At 46.1% G+C, this 18,710-nt stretch overlaps 1 protein-coding gene across 1 annotated transcript in view; it reads right to left on the minus strand.

Moving 5' to 3' along the window:
* Positions 1-104: 104 nt before the first annotated feature.
* The window catches only part of LOC129467480 (BOS complex subunit NOMO3-like), a 45,222-nt gene continuing 26,616 nt past the window's right edge, over positions 105-18,710 (minus strand). The window contains 9 exon segments of the mRNA XM_055252005.2: positions 105-852; positions 7,780-7,893; positions 9,790-9,916; positions 10,062-10,221; positions 11,134-11,216; positions 11,302-11,520; positions 14,240-14,335; positions 14,883-14,946; positions 17,929-18,016. Coding sequence (XP_055107980.2) covers positions 721-852; positions 7,780-7,893; positions 9,790-9,916; positions 10,062-10,221; positions 11,134-11,216; positions 11,302-11,520; positions 14,240-14,335; positions 14,883-14,946; positions 17,929-18,016 — 1,083 coding nt within the window. The 3' untranslated portion in view covers positions 105-720.

Genomic DNA, 18,710 nt, shown 5'->3' on the forward strand with positions numbered 1-18,710 from the left:
GGGAACAAAAGGGGCTCTTTTGATGTTATTATTCCCCCAGCCCCTCTCCCGCTCACCTGGGCACCCAAAGGGGACAGAAGACGTGGAGGAGGGGTAGTCCTGAATTTACTTTAACATTTTATTTCATTTGGCCAGGCGCGAGGTGGCTCACGCCTGTAATCCCAGCACTTTGGAAGGCCGAGGCTGGCGATCACCTGAGGTCAGGAGTTCGAGACCAGCCTGGCCAACATGGTGAAACCCTGTCTCCACTAAAAATACAAAAAAATTAGCCGGGCATGGTGGTGGGCGCCTGTAATCCCAGCTACTCGGGAGGCTGAGTCAGGAGAATTACTTGAACCCAGGAGGCGGAGGTTGCAGTGAGTCAAGATCACGCTATTCCACTCCAACCTGAGCGACAAGACCAAGACTGTCTCAAAAAAAAAAAAAAAAAAAAAACGAGAAGTCTTGATCTGTGATCTTGGGAAAAGCTGTTCACATCAAGGATGCCATCTTCTTCCAGCAAAAAACTTCCCTCTTGTGAGATTATGAACCCAAAGTTCAAGGTCCTGATGTTTTGCTGTAGTGTGGATGCCAAGGACATTCTTTCTCTGATGTTCTCAGAAGATCCAATTTTCATGTTCTAGATTGTGAAGGAATTGACTGTCCCCAGTCAGTGAGCCATAAAAAGCTTTCAGTACCTAGTGAAAATACACTGTACCATAATGATCTACTGTTGTGATGTCAGCCCTCTTGCATGGGAAAGCAACCAGAAAACATGCATTGAAAATGACAATTGACAACTGAAATGTTCAAACGGCCCATGAGGTAGCCAAATGCACCTGAAGCTTTGATTGTCTTCCCAGGAACATGGATCTGACAAATGAAACATTGGTTATGAACTATTTTAGCAATTTGTAAGTCAGCATAGAAACACATATTTAATTTAGATCATTTTATCTTTTCCATGATGAGTCATGGAATGCAGAGCCTTTTATTTTTCGTTTTTAGACAGAGTTTCGTTCTTGTTGCCCAGGATGGAGTGTAATGGTGCTATCTCGGCTCACCGCAACCTCCGCCTCCTGGGTTCAAGCAACTCTCCTGCCTCAGCCTCCCGAGTAGCTGGAATTACAGGCATGCGCCACCACGCCCGGCTAATTTTTTGTATTTTTAGTAGAGATGGGGTTTCTCCATGTTGGTGAGGCTGATATGGAACTCCCGACCTCAGGCGATTCGCCCGCCTTGGCCTCCCAAAGTGCTGGGATTACAGGTGTGAGCCACCGCACTCAACTGCAGAACCTTTAATAACCAACGCTTTAAGGAGTCAGGAAGGACAAGGTGACCATCTTGATTCCCCATGAGTCCGTGATTAACATCGCACTTACGTGCTCTTGAATATCAGTTGTTTCTCCAGTTTACGTGCATAGCACTGATACCTAATGGGTTATCATAGGTAATTTGACTTAGTCCTTGGAGTTCATTCCAATTGTATATCTATGCTGGGCGAGCCCACAAAAAATTAGCTGGGCATGGTGGCACAAGCCTGTAATCCCAGCTACTTGGGAGGAGATGGGAGAATCCCTTGAACCCAGGAGGAGGAGGTTGCGATGAGGGGGGATTACTCCACTGCACTCCAGCCTGGGCGACAGAGTGAGACCCTGTTTCAAAAACAACAAAAAAGGCATGGTGGCTCATGCCTGTAATCCCAGCACTTTGGGAGGCCGAGGCTGGCAGATCACCTGAGGTAGGGATTTCCAGACCAGCCTGACCAACATGGAGAAACCCTGTCTCTACTAAAAAATACAAAATTAGCTGGGAGTGGTGGCTCATGCCTGTAATCCCAGCGCTTTGGGAGGCCAAGGCGGGTGGATCACCTGAGGTTGAGAGTTCAAGACCAGCCTGACCAACATGGTGAAACCCTGTCTCTACTAAAAATTCAAAAAAATTAGCCAGGCATAGTGGTGGGCGCCTGTAATCCCAGCTACTCTGAAGGCTGAGGTACGAGAATCACTTGAACCCGGGAGGCAGAGGTTGCAGTGAGCCAAAATCACGCCATTGCACTCCAGCCTGGGTGACAGATTGAGACTCCGCCTCAGAAAAGCAAAAAACAAAAAACAAAAACAAAAACAAACAACAACAACAAAAACCAAACTGTTTATCTAAACAATTTCGGTATCGGCTGTTTTAACATGAAAATTTAGCAAAGTATTTTTTTGGTATTCAATTAATTTTTTGTTCTGCTTGGGTTAGCAGCTTTCTTTCTTTCTCTCTCTCTTTCTCCTCCCTCCCTCCCTCCCTCCTTTCTTTCCTTCCTTCTTTCTTTCTCTTTCTTTCTTTCTGTCACCCAGGCTGAAGTGCAATGGCACGATCATGGCTCACTGCAATCTCTGCCTCCCGAGTTCAACTGATTCTCCTGCCTCAGCCTCCCAAAGTGCTGGGATTACAGGCATGAGCCACCGCGCCCGGCCAAAATATATAACGTTACGTGTAAGTTTACTAACTTTGGAAAGTACATACACCAGCATAACCCAACCCCCTTTCAAGATCTACATTATTTTATTTTTTTTTTTTTTTTTGAGACAGAGTTTCTCCCTTGTCCAGGCTGGAGTGCAATGGCACAACATCAGCAATGGCACAACATCAGCTCACCGCAACCTCTGCTTCCCAGGTTCAAGCGATTCTCCTGCCTGAGCCTCCCGAGTAGCTGGGATTACAGACATGTGCCACCACGCCCAGATAATTTTGTAATTTTAGTAGAGATAGGGTTTCTCCATGTTGGTCAGGCTGGTTTTGAACTCTCGACCTCAGGTGATCTGCCCGCCTCGGCCTCCCAAAGCATTAGGATTACAGGCGTAAACCACCGTGCCCAGCCAAGATCTACACTATTATGTCACCCCAGAAAGTGAACTCTCACTCTTCCCAGCCAGTCTCTTTCTTATCATAGGTTAGCTTGCTTATTCTAGAATTTCACGTATACAGATGCATGCCATGCCATAGGTACAGAAGCTATCTAGACAGTTTCCTGGCAAAGTCACCAAGAGCCCTGCGAGCAGCTGTCTACGCCTCCCTGGCACTCTCTGTAACTGTCCCGTCCCTGCCAGCTCCCCACCCGCCCAGTGCTTCACCAGCTCATCCCTCAGACACTGTCCAGGTGGGAACCATTCCCCTCAGCTCCCTCCAGAACCACCAGATGGCGCCTGCCAGCAGCCCTGGGAGCCAGAATCCCACCCACCTGACCCAAGGGCTCTATCTGATCTCAGCCTAACCCATGAATCAGGCCCTTCGGAGAGCCAGAGGACAACTGGGCTTCCCTGCCAGCTGGCTATGTGACAGTTCAGATGTCCCAGAGCACAGGAAAGAGGCAGAGACAGGGTCGTGCAGAGCCCTTGCTTCTCCTTCAACATCTCCCATAAACAGCTGGAGAGGGGCTCTCACAGGGTCCGTGGCAAGAGACCAAGGAGGGGCATGGAGGAGACAGGAGGGCTGAGAAGACCAGGGTGAAATGGATGAGGAGAAGGAAACAGATGGCAGGGACCCCTCCCCATCTCCCGCATGGGCCCCCTTAGGTGCTACTGGCCTTGTGCAAATTCGCACACTCACATTCACACATTTCTGTCTGCTTCTCTCCAATCTCCCAGATACCTAGCACACACCCCAGCCTCTAGAATCAGGCAGTCAGTCTAGCAGAGTCTTTAGCATTTGACTCCTGGGTTTAAATCCTGGCTTTAGCACTTCCTAGCTTCACGGCCCTGTTTAGGCAGTTTATAAGCCTCCCTGAGCTTCCCAGGGTTTGGGGAGGAATAAATGGCATAGCAGATGGGAAACATCTAGCACTGTCCTGCTATATCATAGACTGTGAAAGATCACTGTTTTTGTACTATTGGCCTTGCTTTGTAGTAATTATCATTAATTTTTTTTGAGATAAGGTCTCACTCTGTCTCCCAGCCTAGTGTGATCATGGCTCACTGCCACCTCGATCTCCTGGGCTTAAGTGATCCTCCCACCTCAGCCTCCCACGTAGCTGGGACTACAGGCACATACCACCACACTTGGCTAATCTCTCACTTTTTTTTTTTTTTTTTTTTTTTTTTAGAGACCGGGTCTCATTTGTTGCCCAGGCTGGTCTCAAACTCCTGGGATCAAGTGATCCTCTCACCTTGGCCTCCCAAAGTGCTAGGATTACAGGTGTGAGCCACTGCACACAGCCTACTTTCTAATAATAACAAACAATACAGCCGCTACTTTTTGGTAGTTTCAAACCATGATCCCAGAATTTTTTGATACATCAAAAGGTAGAACCTATGTCACCTACCATTGAATCCAGACTGCATGACTGCTTGACCAACAGAATATAGAAGAGATGTTGTGCGACATCCAAGGCTACATCATAAAATGTGATAGAGCTTCCACTGGGTTATCCTTGTCTTAGAGCCCAGCCACCATACTGTGAGGAAGCCCAAGTAGCTGAAGAGAGGACAGGCCCAAAGGAACCAAGGCCCTGGACCACAGCCTAGCTGAGCTCCTAGCCAACCAGAAAGCACCAACTTAGCAACTGCTAGTGGAGCCATCTCAGAAATGAATTCTGCAGCCCCTTGCTGAGCTCCAGCTGATGCCACGTGGAGCAGGAACGAACTGTTCCCTCAACATCCTGCCCAAATTGTGGATGTGTGAGCAAAATGAATGACTGTCATGTTTTAAGCTACTACATGTAGGGTGGTTTGTTGCACAGCCATAGATAACTGGACGACAAACACGTATCTGATGCTTTATCCGTCATTGCCATGCTAAGCTGCAGTATTATTGTAATCTACACGTTGAGACCTTTTCCAGCTTTTAGAGTTCACACTTCCCTTCAGTACACCTGCAAGCTCCCTGAATTCATTTTCATGAAATCCTCCACTTTTTCCTTCAGCTGGTTCATATTAGGTTTCTCTCATAGCCCCTAAACATGGTGCTCAAATACCAATAACCTGGATCCCATCTTGCAGCTCTGCAGGAAACTGTTTTTGCACCAGGTTCTTTCACATTTCTGGGAACCCAGGAGATGTCTACTTCAGCTACAATCTCTCCTGCTTGTCCCCTGTCCCCTCAGGAGGGTCTGGCTCAGAACAGATTTCACTATGGGACCCAAGCCAACCTGTTAGCCACTGCTACCCCAGGACAGGTGAAACACCATCTTGCAGTAACAAGACTTACTTTTGAAGGATGGAATTACAATATGGAAAAAAGACAACTTCACAAGGTACACGTTCAGTTCATAGCAGCAGCCAAGACTTTGAAGGAAGAGTTCAAGTCACCACAAGAAAATAGCAGAGGGAATAGTATGGATTTTAGAGCCAGATAGTACTGGAGACTTGGAGACTGCAGGGCTGGGAGGGTCACAGACAGTCCTGGGTTCAAATCCCCACTCCACCACTCATTGCCCATGTGATCTTGAGCAAGTTATTTAACCTGAGTCTCCATTTCCTCAAATGCAAATTGGGGATAATAAACCCAGTGTTTGTGAGGATAGACAGGATGTATATTCTGCTTGTGGCTGTGCCAACCCAAAGACACATTCAGAGTAAATTCAAGACTCTTTTCTTGAAGAGTCACAAGCATGGTGGCCCATGCCTGTAATCCCAGCACTTTGGGAGGGTGAGGCAGGTGGATCACTTGAGGTCAGGAGTTCATGACCAGCCTGGACAACATGTTGAAACCTTATCTCTACTAAAAATACAATAAATTAGCAGGGCGTGGGCATGCCTGTAGTCCCAGCTAGAACCTGGGAGGTGGAGGCTGCAATCGCTGCAGTCCAGCTAGCCTGGGCAACAGAGAGAGACTCTGTCCCAAAATAAAAATAAAATAAAAAAGAATGAGACTTTTCTTACTGCAAAAACTGACCTCTGGGGGGCGGAAAACAAACAAACAAACGAGCAAAAACCACTGTTCTTGCCTAGCTGTTAAAGAATATTGCATTTTCTCATAACTTGACATGATACAGAAACATACAATGAAGAATCTGGTGGGTATTGAACTGTCAATTGCAAAATAATTATTCATCACTGCAGGTTCAGCCTGTTCTCCGGGAAGGACTGTTTGGATGTCCTGGGCCTCCAAGCCAAGCTCCCAGAGCCCAGACCGTCTCTTTGGCTAATGCTGGCTCTATCTCCTGAAGAAAATAGTTTGATGCAAGGAAGAACTTTCATTATCTTTTGCCCTGGAGCACCAGCAACTGTCTACAAAGAGCAGAGCAAGGGAAGAAGGGCAGTGAGAAATTAATCTTTTGAGTTTCCTCCTTGGTGATTCATCCATTTAGAAATGGGTAGATTCAGAGAAGCGTTTCTTCATCCGGTCCCTCTGTTCCCATGATCTCAAAAATGAAAAGGCAGCCAACCCTGATCACCACCCATCAGTCGGCCTCTTTTCACAAGTGGGAGGCATGGGCTCTGTTGGACCAAGTGCAAACGCAAGACATGTCTCTAACAGGCCTTCTGCAACCAGGGGAAGCTGGTGGCTTGGATGCACCCATTGGGAGGTAGAGTGTTATACTGCAGCCCCCATAACCCTACACTTCTCCAAGTCTATGATTATTTGACTCTGGAATCTGGTGTAGCACATCTGTTCAGTTGCTCAGTCATTACTTACTGAGCACTTACAATGTGCCAGGACAGGCAGGGTATAGAGGATTCAGAATTGAACAAGGTAGCATGATCTCTGCCCTCCAAGAGCTTGTTTTAGTATATAGGGTTTCTCAACTTTGGCACCATTGTGGGCTGAATAATTCTTTGTTGTGGGGCTGTCCTATGTACCATAATTTTTTTTTTTTGAGACACAGTCTCGCTCTGTCGCCCAGGCTGGAGTGTAGTGGAACTATCTCAGATCACTGCAAGCTTCGTCTCCCGGGTTCAAGTGATTCTCCTGCCTCAGCCTCCCGAGTAGCTGGGATTACAGGCACCAACCACCACACCTGGCTAATTTTTGTATTTTTAGTAGAAACAGGGTTTCACCATGTTGGCCAGGGTGGTCTCGAACTCCTGACCTCAGGTGATCCACCCACCTTGGCCTCCCAAAATATTGGGATTACAGGCATGAGCCACCACGCCCGACCCACTATAAAAATTGTAGCAGCATCCATGGCCTCTATCCACTAGATTCCAGTATCACACCCTTTCTCCCATACCTGGCCCATATTTGAATTTAATGAATAATGAAACTGAGGCTCAGAGAGGCAAAGTAACTTGCCTGATAGGACACAACAAGTAAGGAGCAGTCTGCATCACTGCAAAGTGGTGTCTTCAGATGCCCCCGCTGCCCGGTCTCCAACAGCCCCACCACAGACACTTTGTTACCATGACTGACAAGATGACCAACTAACACACACTTCCCGAATCCCCACCAGTCAGGGCCTCCGACTGCATCTTGAAAGAAAAACTGCTGCTCTCTTCCCACCAGGTGGAATGTGCTTTTCAGAAGAAATGCAAGCTAACCACCAAACAAGACTCAGCATCATAAACATGATTCCATGGCAAAACAAGAAGACGCCTAACAGAGCAGCCGTTATGGCCAGGGAAATTAATTACACTCTCTTAGTGACAAGCGGGTGATCAGAAAACAAGAGGCGCCTGTGGAAGGGAACATGAATCAGCAGCATTAAGTTCGAGTAAGAGCAATACTCTAATGACTGTGGGCCCCCAAGAAACTGAAACCACTCCACATTGGCTTTCTCTTCTCACGTTGTCAAGCAACACGTAAGTCTCGCATGCTGCATCCTGGCTCTCTCTCAGGGAAGACAGGCAGGCGGCAAATTGCAGAACACGTTACCAGGTTTGAGAATGTCAGAATGCCGTTGTCCTGGGTCAAGAGGTTGGAACAAAACAGGCCACCGCTCAGGGATAAGAGGACTCCCGGGAGGGGCTGGTCATCCTCAGCTTTTATCTGGGGATGAGAAGGTGAGACCAGAGCAAGGTTAAACTCCTACTATGAATATTACAATTCCACAAGTCAAGAGGTCATTCCTTTAAGGTTTTTTTCTTTTATTGTTACTCAAAGGAGGACAGGGGACCTAATCTTTCTCCCCACAGGTAACTAATGTTGTAAGTTTTGTAAGTTTGGTGTGTAGCCTTCTAGAACTTTTTTTTTTTGAGACAGGGTCTTGCTCTGTCACCCAGGCTGGAGTGCAGTGGCACAATCTGGGCTCACTACAACCTTCGCCTCCCAAGCTCAAGCAACCCTCCAGCTTTAACCTCCTGAGGAGATGGGACTATAGGCGCACACCACCATGCCCAGCTACATTTCTGTGTTTTTTATAGAGACGGGTCTTGCCATGTTGCCCAGGCTGATGTCAAACTACTGGGCTCAGGCAATCCACATGCCTGGGCCTCCCAAAGTGCTGGGATTAGAGGCATGAGCCACGTGCCCAGCCCAGAACTCTTTCTATGCCCACACAGACTGGCAAGTTCATTGAGTGGGTGGAGGAGGTGAAATAAAAATGGCATGTTATGTATACAGTTCTGCAACTTGCTCTCTTCCTCAACAATTTAACCGGGTTCTCTTCTGCCAGCCAATAGAAATCTGCCTGTTTCTTAACTACTACATAGCATTTTAAGGCAGGGGTTGACAAACCACAGCACCTACTTTTGTGGTACACAAGAGACAATCGGAATATCCCCAAATATATATCTCTAGGCACTTAGTTTTATTTTTTTTTCCTGAACAATCAATTCCTAGAAGTAGAATTGTTGGATACATGCACTTTAAATTCAGAAAGATACTATCAAATTGCATTCCAAAGTGGCTGTAACCACTTACAGTCCCATAAATTATTTATGCTTGGGAAAACCCACGCTTACCAAAAAATAGAGATTGTCTTAATTACAGCAAATCTAATCTCCGCAAAACAGTGTTTCAACTGTAACTTCCTTAGCACATTTCCTCAGTAATTACGGAGGCTTTGTGTTTCTGTGTTTATTAGTCACCTGCGTTACTTCCATGAATTTCCTTTTCATAATCTTTGTTCATTTTTTTTCTAGTGGGTTGTCTTTTTCTTACCGATTTTAGGAGCTCCTTGTAAAATGTGGATATTATTTACGATACAAACATTTCTTTCGAGTTTGAATATCTTTCAGTTTGGTTCCAAATGTATTCAGCTATATAGATGTTAAATTTTTATACGATGTAATCTGTCACTCTTTTCCTTTGGCCTATAGTTTATAAATATTCATTCTCAATGATCTCCAGACCCACTCTGTACAATCGCAGCACGCTTCTTCCCAGGAAGGACCAGTGGAAGGGAGCTACGCAGCAAACGCCTCAGTAAGAACATTCTGTGTCCTTCAATATGGAACAGTTATGGATGATAGCTTTAACTACTTCCCAGAAGGTACACAAACATGCTAAAGTCAACAGCTCTCCAAATTATGCTGCGTGAAAGAAGTCAGACCAAAAAAAAAAAGAAAAAAAAAAACAACAGTATATCCCGTTTGACTCCATTTATATACAAGTTGGTGCAAAAGTGATTGCAGTTTCTGCCATTATTCTCAATGGCAAAAACCACAATCACTTTTGCACCAACCTATAAAACTCGAAAATGCAAACTAACCAATGGTGATGAAAAGCAGATCCTCAGCTCAGCGGAAGGGTAGGAGGGAGGGATTACCAAGGGGCAGGAGGAAACCTTGAGGGCCACAGATGTGCTCACTATTTTGATTGTGGAGGTGTTTTCATGGGTGTATTCATAGGTCCAGACTACCACACTGTACCCTTTTTGTGCAGTTTATTTTATGTTAATTATGCCTCAATATAACTGCCTTTTGAAAATACAGTGTTAGTTACCTCAAAGCTTACACCTGCCAGGGCATAGGCCTTGAAGTCTCCGATGGTTCCTTCCACCACAGTCAGAACATAGCCCTCCTTCTGTGCGGTCACCATGTACTCCAGGTCACTGTGCAGGGGGCCAACACTGAAGAGAAGAAAGCAGAATGCTACCAATGGCTTTGTTCACGCCCTACAGGAAGCCTTACCGAGCCCAAGGAAATGTGGGCCCCAGTTTCTTCAGAGGACTCCCACGCTGATCCCAGGCAAATGTGTCTCTATCCCGGGCTCACCTGTAGGCACCTTTGTCATCAGTAAAGACTGTGATCAGGGGTGAACTTGCCCCCTTTTCACTGATGACAATCTCGACTCCTTCCAACTCCGGGTGGATCTGGCCTTCTAAAAACAGGCCTGCCTTCCCATGGATCTCGATCAGCTTCCCTGGGCAGCTTTCTAAGAGGGGAAGAAATAAACACAAGGATGGGGCTTGGCTGCAGAGACAGGAGCTTCTTGGTTGGGGGTTTCCCACGACAAAAGTGGCTAAAACAGATCTTAGAAGCTAGTTCCAAATGCGGTTATTTAATACCCCGGGGAGCTCAATAATCAGATGCAGCCCAAGCCTCTTTCCATCCCTGAAAGGCCCTTCTCAGTGTGAAGGACTTTAGCAAGAGAATCAAAAAACGCTGAAGGCTGGGTTTTTCCTACTACTCTTTCTAGGTTCTCAGGAGGCCACAGATCAGGAGGGAACACTTTATAGCAGACAGGAGGCCGTGCTGCTCAACCTCCAGAGGACCCACTGAGAAAGACCGCCCCAAACAGCCTGCCTGCTAGAAGTCACACGCTTCAACACCCTCTACTTCCAAACACGAACCACCTAACACCCACAACTTAATGAAGCCACAGTGCTGGGAAAAAAATAATAAGTAGCAAAAGACAAATACTCCACAAGTGATCACTTCAGTCATCCATTCCCCAAAAAAGGACCCTCCCATCATGCTCTGCCAAACAACAGAAACATCATCAAAGATCATCACTGGCAGTTTTGCGCCTCATCTGCCTTCTGGTGTCGACCTTGTAATGTCAAAGAAAACCAAGTCCTTTTCCAAAAAGATCAACTCAATTCTAACAGCAAAAGTTACTTTTATTTATCTAAATCATTCATTTATTCATCCATCCATCCATCCAACCAACCAACCCATCCATCCATCCATCCAACCAACCAACAGTAACATATGTGTGCCAGAGAGGATGTAAGGTGGCTTAAAAAGATGGCTTCACTATAACATCACAAATCTACTTGTAAATGCAGGCAAGGGAACAATTGCAAAGGTATGTGTGACATTTGCTCGCTGAGCTGACATTTACCTCCACTGACAACGGCTTCCATTGAAGGGGGATAAAAGAGCAGCTCTTTAGATGATGGTGTAACAGTGATTTTCTCTCCAGACCTAAAATAATTAATATACTTCAGTTTGGCGGGTCCTGTCCCCACAGAACAGAAGACACTGTAGGGAAATACACAAGACAGCTTACCGTGCCCAGTAAGAGAAATCATACGAGAAGGGGCCTTGTAACTCATCTACCATCTCCTGCACGGGAGGCTTGGTCATTCTTTCTTCGCCTTCCTCTTTGCTGTTCTTCTCCCTCTCCTGCCTGCGGGCCTCGATCTCAGCCAGCTGCTGCTCCCTCCGCAGCTCCTGCACAGACTTCAGAGGGCCTAAGACCAAGGCGGGTTCACTGTCGATGGACAACCTGGAAGAAAGAAATGGCAGCCCCTAGGACGTGGTTGCGTATCCTTGTGGTCAGTGGGAATTTGACCTTTCTACAAGTATGGACTTGCGAGTTAAAAACTGGACATCTTACATGACACCACAGTGGCGGTGCCTTCTGTTTTAAATAAACTAGTAGTTTCACAAAAAATAACAACTGAGCTTCGCAGTGATGGTGGCAGTATCTGGTAGATCTCGGCTGGAATGAAACACGGTTGATTTTATGGTGACTGGATATAAGCTTGTCAGTTTCCATGTAGGACATGGAGTTTTCTCCATGCCACTATCCTCTGTTCCTTCATTCTACTTTCACTGAGAACTGCTCTGATAGAGAACTAGGCACCAGGGATACAGCATCGACAAAACAGACCACACTTCCTATCCCTGTGGAATCCACATTTCAGTGGGAAGGGGCTGAAATAAAAGAGAAAAATAATACCAGAGGAAAAGTGCAATAAAGAAAAATAAAGCAGTGTGGGAAGACAGACAGCCCGGAGCACTGTTTTACTTTAAAGGGACAGTCAAGGCCTTTCTGATAAGGTGACATTGAGAAAAGGTCTGAAGGAAGGGAGAGAATGCGCCATGCAGCTCTCTGGGTAAACGGTAGCTCAGGCAAAGTGATGCCAAGTGCAAAGTCCTTGGAGAGAAAGCTCACTCAGATGTTCAAGCAATGGCAAGACCAAACCAGCCTGGGGCACAGGGGCCCAAGGAGGAGTCATATCCATCAGAGAGGTCCATGGGGCAGCAGGTGTCAGACTGAGGCTTTGCAGGCTTGGTGCCGACCTGGAGCCACTGGAGTCTTCAGTCGAGGAATGGTATGATAAAAGAAATCGCTCGCTGCTTCATGGAAAACACACAAAGCAATGGCAGAAACAGGAAGGCCAGCTGGGAAGCTGCTGCAATGATCCCAGAGAGGGTCAGACTAGGGCTGAAGGCCACGTGGTAAGAAGGGAAGGCCAGTTGGGAAGCTGCTGCAATGACCCCAGAGGGGGGTCAGACCAAGGCTGAGGGCCACGTGGTAAGAAGGGACTAGATGATGGGTGTATTTTGACTGTAAAGCCAAGGCTTTGTTGGGGAATTGGCTGGGCCTAGGGTGCAAGGGAAAGAAGAATCAAGAAACAAGGAGAAAGCGGGAGCTGCCATATCTGAATCAGAAAAGACCACAGGGGCTCGTGGAGGGCAACTGTCAGCAGTCGGGTTTTGGGTGTGCTAAATACAAGATCCCCGGGGGGATCCGAGTGGCTCTGTCTAGCTGGAAGATGCATTCCATATAACCTCCGGCACAAGCAAGCAACACAAACACCCTTGTGAAGTTACAAAAATGAATGTAATCAAGCTGAAAGGAGGTAATACGCAGTTACTACTGGTAAGAAGGTAGATTGCTAGTCCTATCAGTAATTCATACTTTCCAAGCAGGGAGACAGTAAATGATAGTAAAAGACAGCAACAGACCTTCAGGAAATCCACCCCCAGCTAAAAACTGGCTCCCCATCACCAGAAACCAGGGCCAGCCCTGACATTTCTCCCACCCTAACCCAGTGGTCACTTTAGTGCCATGTCTCATCAACTCAGTCCCTCAACGACTCTCTGACTGGTCCGTCGCTCTCCATCTCCGCAGCCACTAGTCTGCGGCCCCCATTGCCTCCCCCTGCCTCCACTGCCTCCCACTCTCAGGCTTCTTCTGTCTGTTCTCCACTCAGCCGACAGGGGGGCCTTTCAGGAAGAAAACAGTCATTCCTCTATGTAAAACACGTCAATTGCGTCATGGGACAAAGACTATGGACCTTAACATGGCCTGGCCCCCCGCAGCCTACCTGTCCTGCATGCCCCCAAGGTCAAGCTCAAAGCACTCAGAACAGTTATCATTTTACAGTTCTGCATGTGAGTCTCTGACCACTGTTCCCCCCATGACACTGTCAATCCCATGAGTATAGGGGCTGGGGCCTCATAAGCCCAGTGCCTAAACACTGAAGACTCTCAGTTATTCAGTCATCCAGTCATCATGTACTCTGCAGGGATGATGGATAGATAAACAGACGGTGGACAGAAAGATGGAAACAGCCGGAAAGGTGACCTCAACCATGCGCAAGAGGGAGACAGTGACTGCGATTCTCATTCTACTTGACAAAGATGGTCATGTTGCCAAAACTCTTTCATTTCTCAAGAAAACTGGGGTGTCACAGGTACCTCACTACACTGCAAAAATTCCCTGAAAGGCGACATTCACATGAACGTGACTCTCGGTGAGGGACTTGCCTTTCAAATACTTCCTCTCTCACGACTCTTCTCTTATACCAGGTGCCATCTCTATGTCCCAAGCCTTCAAGCAAAAGTCTGAAGAAAAACAGGCAATTTGAATTTGCTAAAACACTTGAAATACAATGCACAAACCCCAGGGATTTTTTTTTCCTTAGCAAAGATGAGAAATACAAAGAGTTCAAACAGAAATTGAAGATCCTGAAACAAGCTGTCGCAATGCTCTTCCTCACCCACAGGTAATTTCTGAATCAGAAAAAGAAAGGATCAAGGCTGCTGGGAATTGACGGCAATGGCGATGTCCTATAAGAGAGGGAAGGCCATTTGTATATACATCTAGAGATAAGAAATCAAAACTAATTTCCAGAAAGCCTATTAGAGACTCCCCAGGCCTCATCCACACCCTCCCCCGCCACTCTCAGCCCACCGCAGATCGCTCATCTTACTTGATAGTCACAGTGACATCCATCATTTTGTCGGTGGTGATAGTTCCAAGGACATGGTGGCGAATGGCTGTCAATGTCAAGATACTAGGTGAAGACCTACAAATCACAGGAGAGGAAACACTCGAACCTACTCATTCTCAGAAGATCATCAGCAATACCCTTTTTGGGCATCCTTCCTCACCCTAAATACACTACAGAAAATTGCTCTTAGTCTGGGGTAAAATAACTCTGGAGATCCAGAGAAGTTGTTTAAAGAGTAAACTAATTCTCCACTCCACAACTTTACGCTTTCAATTCCCAGTGAAACCCACATACGTCTGTAAAAATATAAAAATGGCAGACTTGAGCTTGACAGATGCCCATCGGTGAGGGCTGGGAGATTTGACAAAGCTTCTCTTTAAGGCACTTCAAAAACACAGCCCTCTATCCTGGGGTTACAGAATTCTTGGGAAAGGGATCCTATCTTCGGTTCCTCAGTAACTAATCCAAGGGTCTTAAAAGCCTTATCTAGAAATGCGGTTGAAGGCCTAACCTTGCCTCTTTCAGGAAAAAATTGAAAAACTCCTTTTGTTCTCTGAAGCAAATGAAGAATCCTCCACGGAATGCACACAAACACCACAAAGCATTCAATTCTCAGGCTTACGTGTCATAGGTGTAGAACGCTTGCTCAAACCGGTGGCAGGAGCGAGGGGTCACTTTGTACACACCTACAGACAGGAAATCAAAAGTAATTTTCAGAGAATGGCACCTATTACACTGAGCAATTCCGACATCTGAAATCGAGTGGCAGCTCTTTGCATGTGAAAACTCAAACGTATCGCAGATCTGCAATAATGGGATCAGAAATACTGGGCAGGCATCGTTTTCACTGCCTATGAAGGCTTCTTACCAATGACCCGATCCGTGCAACGGCCCAATCACAGGCACACGGTTACCATTTTCCATAATGTAGCAACTCACACTAGTTAAATCTGAACAGACCAAGTGAACAGACCCACACACGAGAAGGAACAGAAAGTACATTTCTACTGCAAATTGGACTGAGGATAATTTTCTACTTAAAAGATTCTATTAAGGATCCAAGAGATAACCACAGCCTCAATTTCTTCCTATAAATATTCCTAAAAAGGAGGTGAGGAGTAAGGGAAGCCCCAGAAAAGTGTAAGTCTGTGTGGGAGGACACTCCAAGTAGGGGTACATTTCATCACTTGCCAGAGGAACATAGTCAATTTCAGGAAGATACAAGGAATAACAATGTATTTCCCCCAAATCATCATTAACCAATATTTTGGCCAAACTTCCTAAAAAAACCTGAAATTAGTTAAAACCACCCTGCTGTTTTCATTGCACTCAACAAGCCCCAGAGTAGTTACCATCAAAAAAAAAAAAAAAAAAAAAAATCAGGTTTCTCTGTTCGTTTTGTTTGGTCTTTCATTCAACAAATATCAACAGAGCACCTCTTCCTCGCCAGGTATTGTGCAAGGTACTAGTACACAGTGGGGAGTGACAGAGCAGTGGTCCCTGTCTTCATGGAGTTTACCATCCACAGAGAGGGGGAGCATTTGACAGCCACAAACATATCAATTGTTGCACATGCAAGAAGGGGACAGAAGTGAGTGCTGAGGGCAACAGCATAGGAGGCAGGCCTAAGTGACCCTGGAGGCCATCCTTCCCCAGGGAAGCAATACTGAACTGATGGGTAAGAAGGCCCCAGCTAGGAGGGGCAGGAGGACATGTCCACAGAGAACAGCATCTGCCACACAGCTGGCTCACTGTTTCCTCAACAGGCATCCTTCCTGCCTTCAGAACCCTGGTTATGTTGAGGGTGGCAACATGGTCAGCCTCAGGCAGCATACCCAACTGTCCCAGCCTCCCTTGCAGCTAGAAGTAACCATGTGACAGGGTTCTGACCAATAATACAGACAAGTAGCTTACTGGAAGAAGGGGCGCAAGGAAATGTTTGCCTGCCCCCTCCTTGACTTCCTCCTTTAAACCTAAGTTTTCTAACCACAGCCATCTTGAAAATATAAGGCAAAAAATACAAGGGAAAGCCCTAAAGAATCACAAAGACACCACCCCTAACATCTACCAGCTGCTGAACCCATGCTGGCCGCCACACACTGCCACACTTCTTTATTGAGCCAAATAAACTACCACTTGCTGACGGCACTGCTGTATGGATTTTGTTACATGCAGCCAAAGGCAGCTAAACTGACACCCGGAAGGAAAGAGTGGCTGGAATAGAGTGGCAGACAGGGCTGGGTTACACAGGAGCTAAGGTCAGGTTAAGGAGTTTGTATTTTATCTTGGGAACCAAAAGGAGGAGCCACTGAATTATTCATTAGGAAAATGCAAAACAAAACCACAATGAGACACGACTTCACATCTACCAAAATGACTATAATAAAACAGACAATACCAAATGTTGACGAAGGAGGTGAAGAAACAGGAACCCTCGTGCATTGCTGGTGGGAATGTCAAATAACACAGCCTCTGTGGAAAACAATTTGACAGTTTCTTAAAAGGTTAAACATAAATTTATCACACAATGCAGCAATTCCATTCCTAGGTATTGAAACAAGAAAAATGAAAACATATGGACACAAAGACTTGTACAAGAACATCTGTAATATTAGTCATAACGGCACCAAACTGGAAACCACTCAAATATCCACCAACTGGTAAATGGATACACAAAATATGATATAACCACACACCAGAATACTACACAGCAATGTAACAGAACAAACTACTGATATGTGCTATGACACAGATAAACTTCAAAGACATGTTAAATCAAAGAAGCCAAACAAAATACCAGCATCGTATGATAAACGTCCAAAAAAAGCCAATCCATGGGGACAGAAAATAGATCAGTGGCTGGCCGTGGCTGGAAACAGGGATTAACTGTCAACAGGCACAGAGGATCTTACCCTGTGAGTGACGAACAGGTCTAAAACTGGATTCTGGCCATGGTTGTGCAACTTGATAAATTTACTACAAATCATTTTATTGTACATCTTAAATAGGTGAGTTTTATGATATGCAAATTCTGTCTCCAAAAAAAGCCATTATAAAAGAGACAGAGGGTTGGGTGCAGTGGCTCACACCTGTAATCCCAGCACTTTGGGAGGCTGAGGTGGGCGGATCACTTGAGGTCAGGAGTTTGAGACCAGCCTGAGCAATGTGGTAAAACCTATCCCTACTAAAAATACAAAAATTAGCCCGATGTGGTGGCAGGCACCTGTAATCCCAGCTACTCGAGAGGCTGAGGCAGGAGAATCGCTTGAACCCAGGAGGCGAAGGCTGCAGTTAGCCAAGATCGAGCCACTGCAATCCAGCCTGGGTGACAGAGCAAGACTCCATCTCAAAAAAAAGAGAGAAAAAAAAAGAGAAACAGCAAGAAGCCACTGAAAGATTTTAAGCAAAGTGGGAAATGATTCAAATTTAAAAACAGCACTATAAAGAGAGGTCATTGGCCAAGGGTATATTTTTGGAGGTGAAAGGGCCCAGTGGTCTCTACCCAACTCAAACCCAAGAGAGACAGAAAAATAAGAGCAGGTTGAACACACTGAAATTGAAAGCTTGATGTGCAAACAGAACCAAGGAAGAAAAAAATGCCTTCAAAACCATCCTCTGGTGCCTTTCCATTCTTCTAATTCATGGCACATCAATCCTTCCAAACTTACCAGGCTTGGACAGGCAGAATCGGTTGACTCCTTTGGAGAGGTTATAAATCCCCACATTCTCACATCCATTTCCATCCTGATAAAACTCCTAAGGGAGCAAAGCCAATACAATGACTTACTAGGAGAGATGGAGACACCAAGATGATTAATAATATTTCTCTTTCCAAACCAGTCATCTGTTTTGCCCATTTATCATTGGAGCAGTTGGGTGCCACAGGAAAATTAAAAACCTCCCAAAACTTCCAACAAAGGTGTGCTATTTTTCAATCAACTAGTATTTATTGAGCACCTGCTATGTGACAGACACAAGGCTGGGCCTTGGGAGTCACGACCACGGCTCCTGCTCTCACAGGGCTTATGTTCTAATACGGGAAGACAAAATCAATGCGTCAACAAATAAATCAGTGATCTCAACTGCTCAGTAACAAAGCCATGAAAACAAACAGGAAAGCAAGAGAAGAACAATCCCCACCTAGGGGTCTTTAGCTTGCTGGTCCCAGGACACATCTCTCCTGAACAATAGGGCTGCAGCCTGAATGAGGAGGAAAAACCAACGACACGTGTTTCTGGAGAAGACACAGCACTCCAGGTAGAGGGGAGAGTATGTGCGAAGGCCCCGAGGAGGGAGTGAGCTTGGTGTGGGACTGGAGAGGACCACTGCGGCTGGGGCCTGGCGAGTGAGGGGAGAGTGGGAGGAGATAAAGAAGGGGTTAAGGAAGTGTCAAAAAAAAAAAAAAGGATCTTATTACAAGGGAGCTGGAAATCCACTCCACTGCTGGAAG

The sequence above is a fragment of the Symphalangus syndactylus genome, chromosome 18 (assembly GCF_028878055.3).
Source record: "Symphalangus syndactylus isolate Jambi chromosome 18, NHGRI_mSymSyn1-v2.1_pri, whole genome shotgun sequence".
Lineage (NCBI taxonomy): Eukaryota > Metazoa > Chordata > Mammalia > Primates > Hylobatidae > Symphalangus > Symphalangus syndactylus.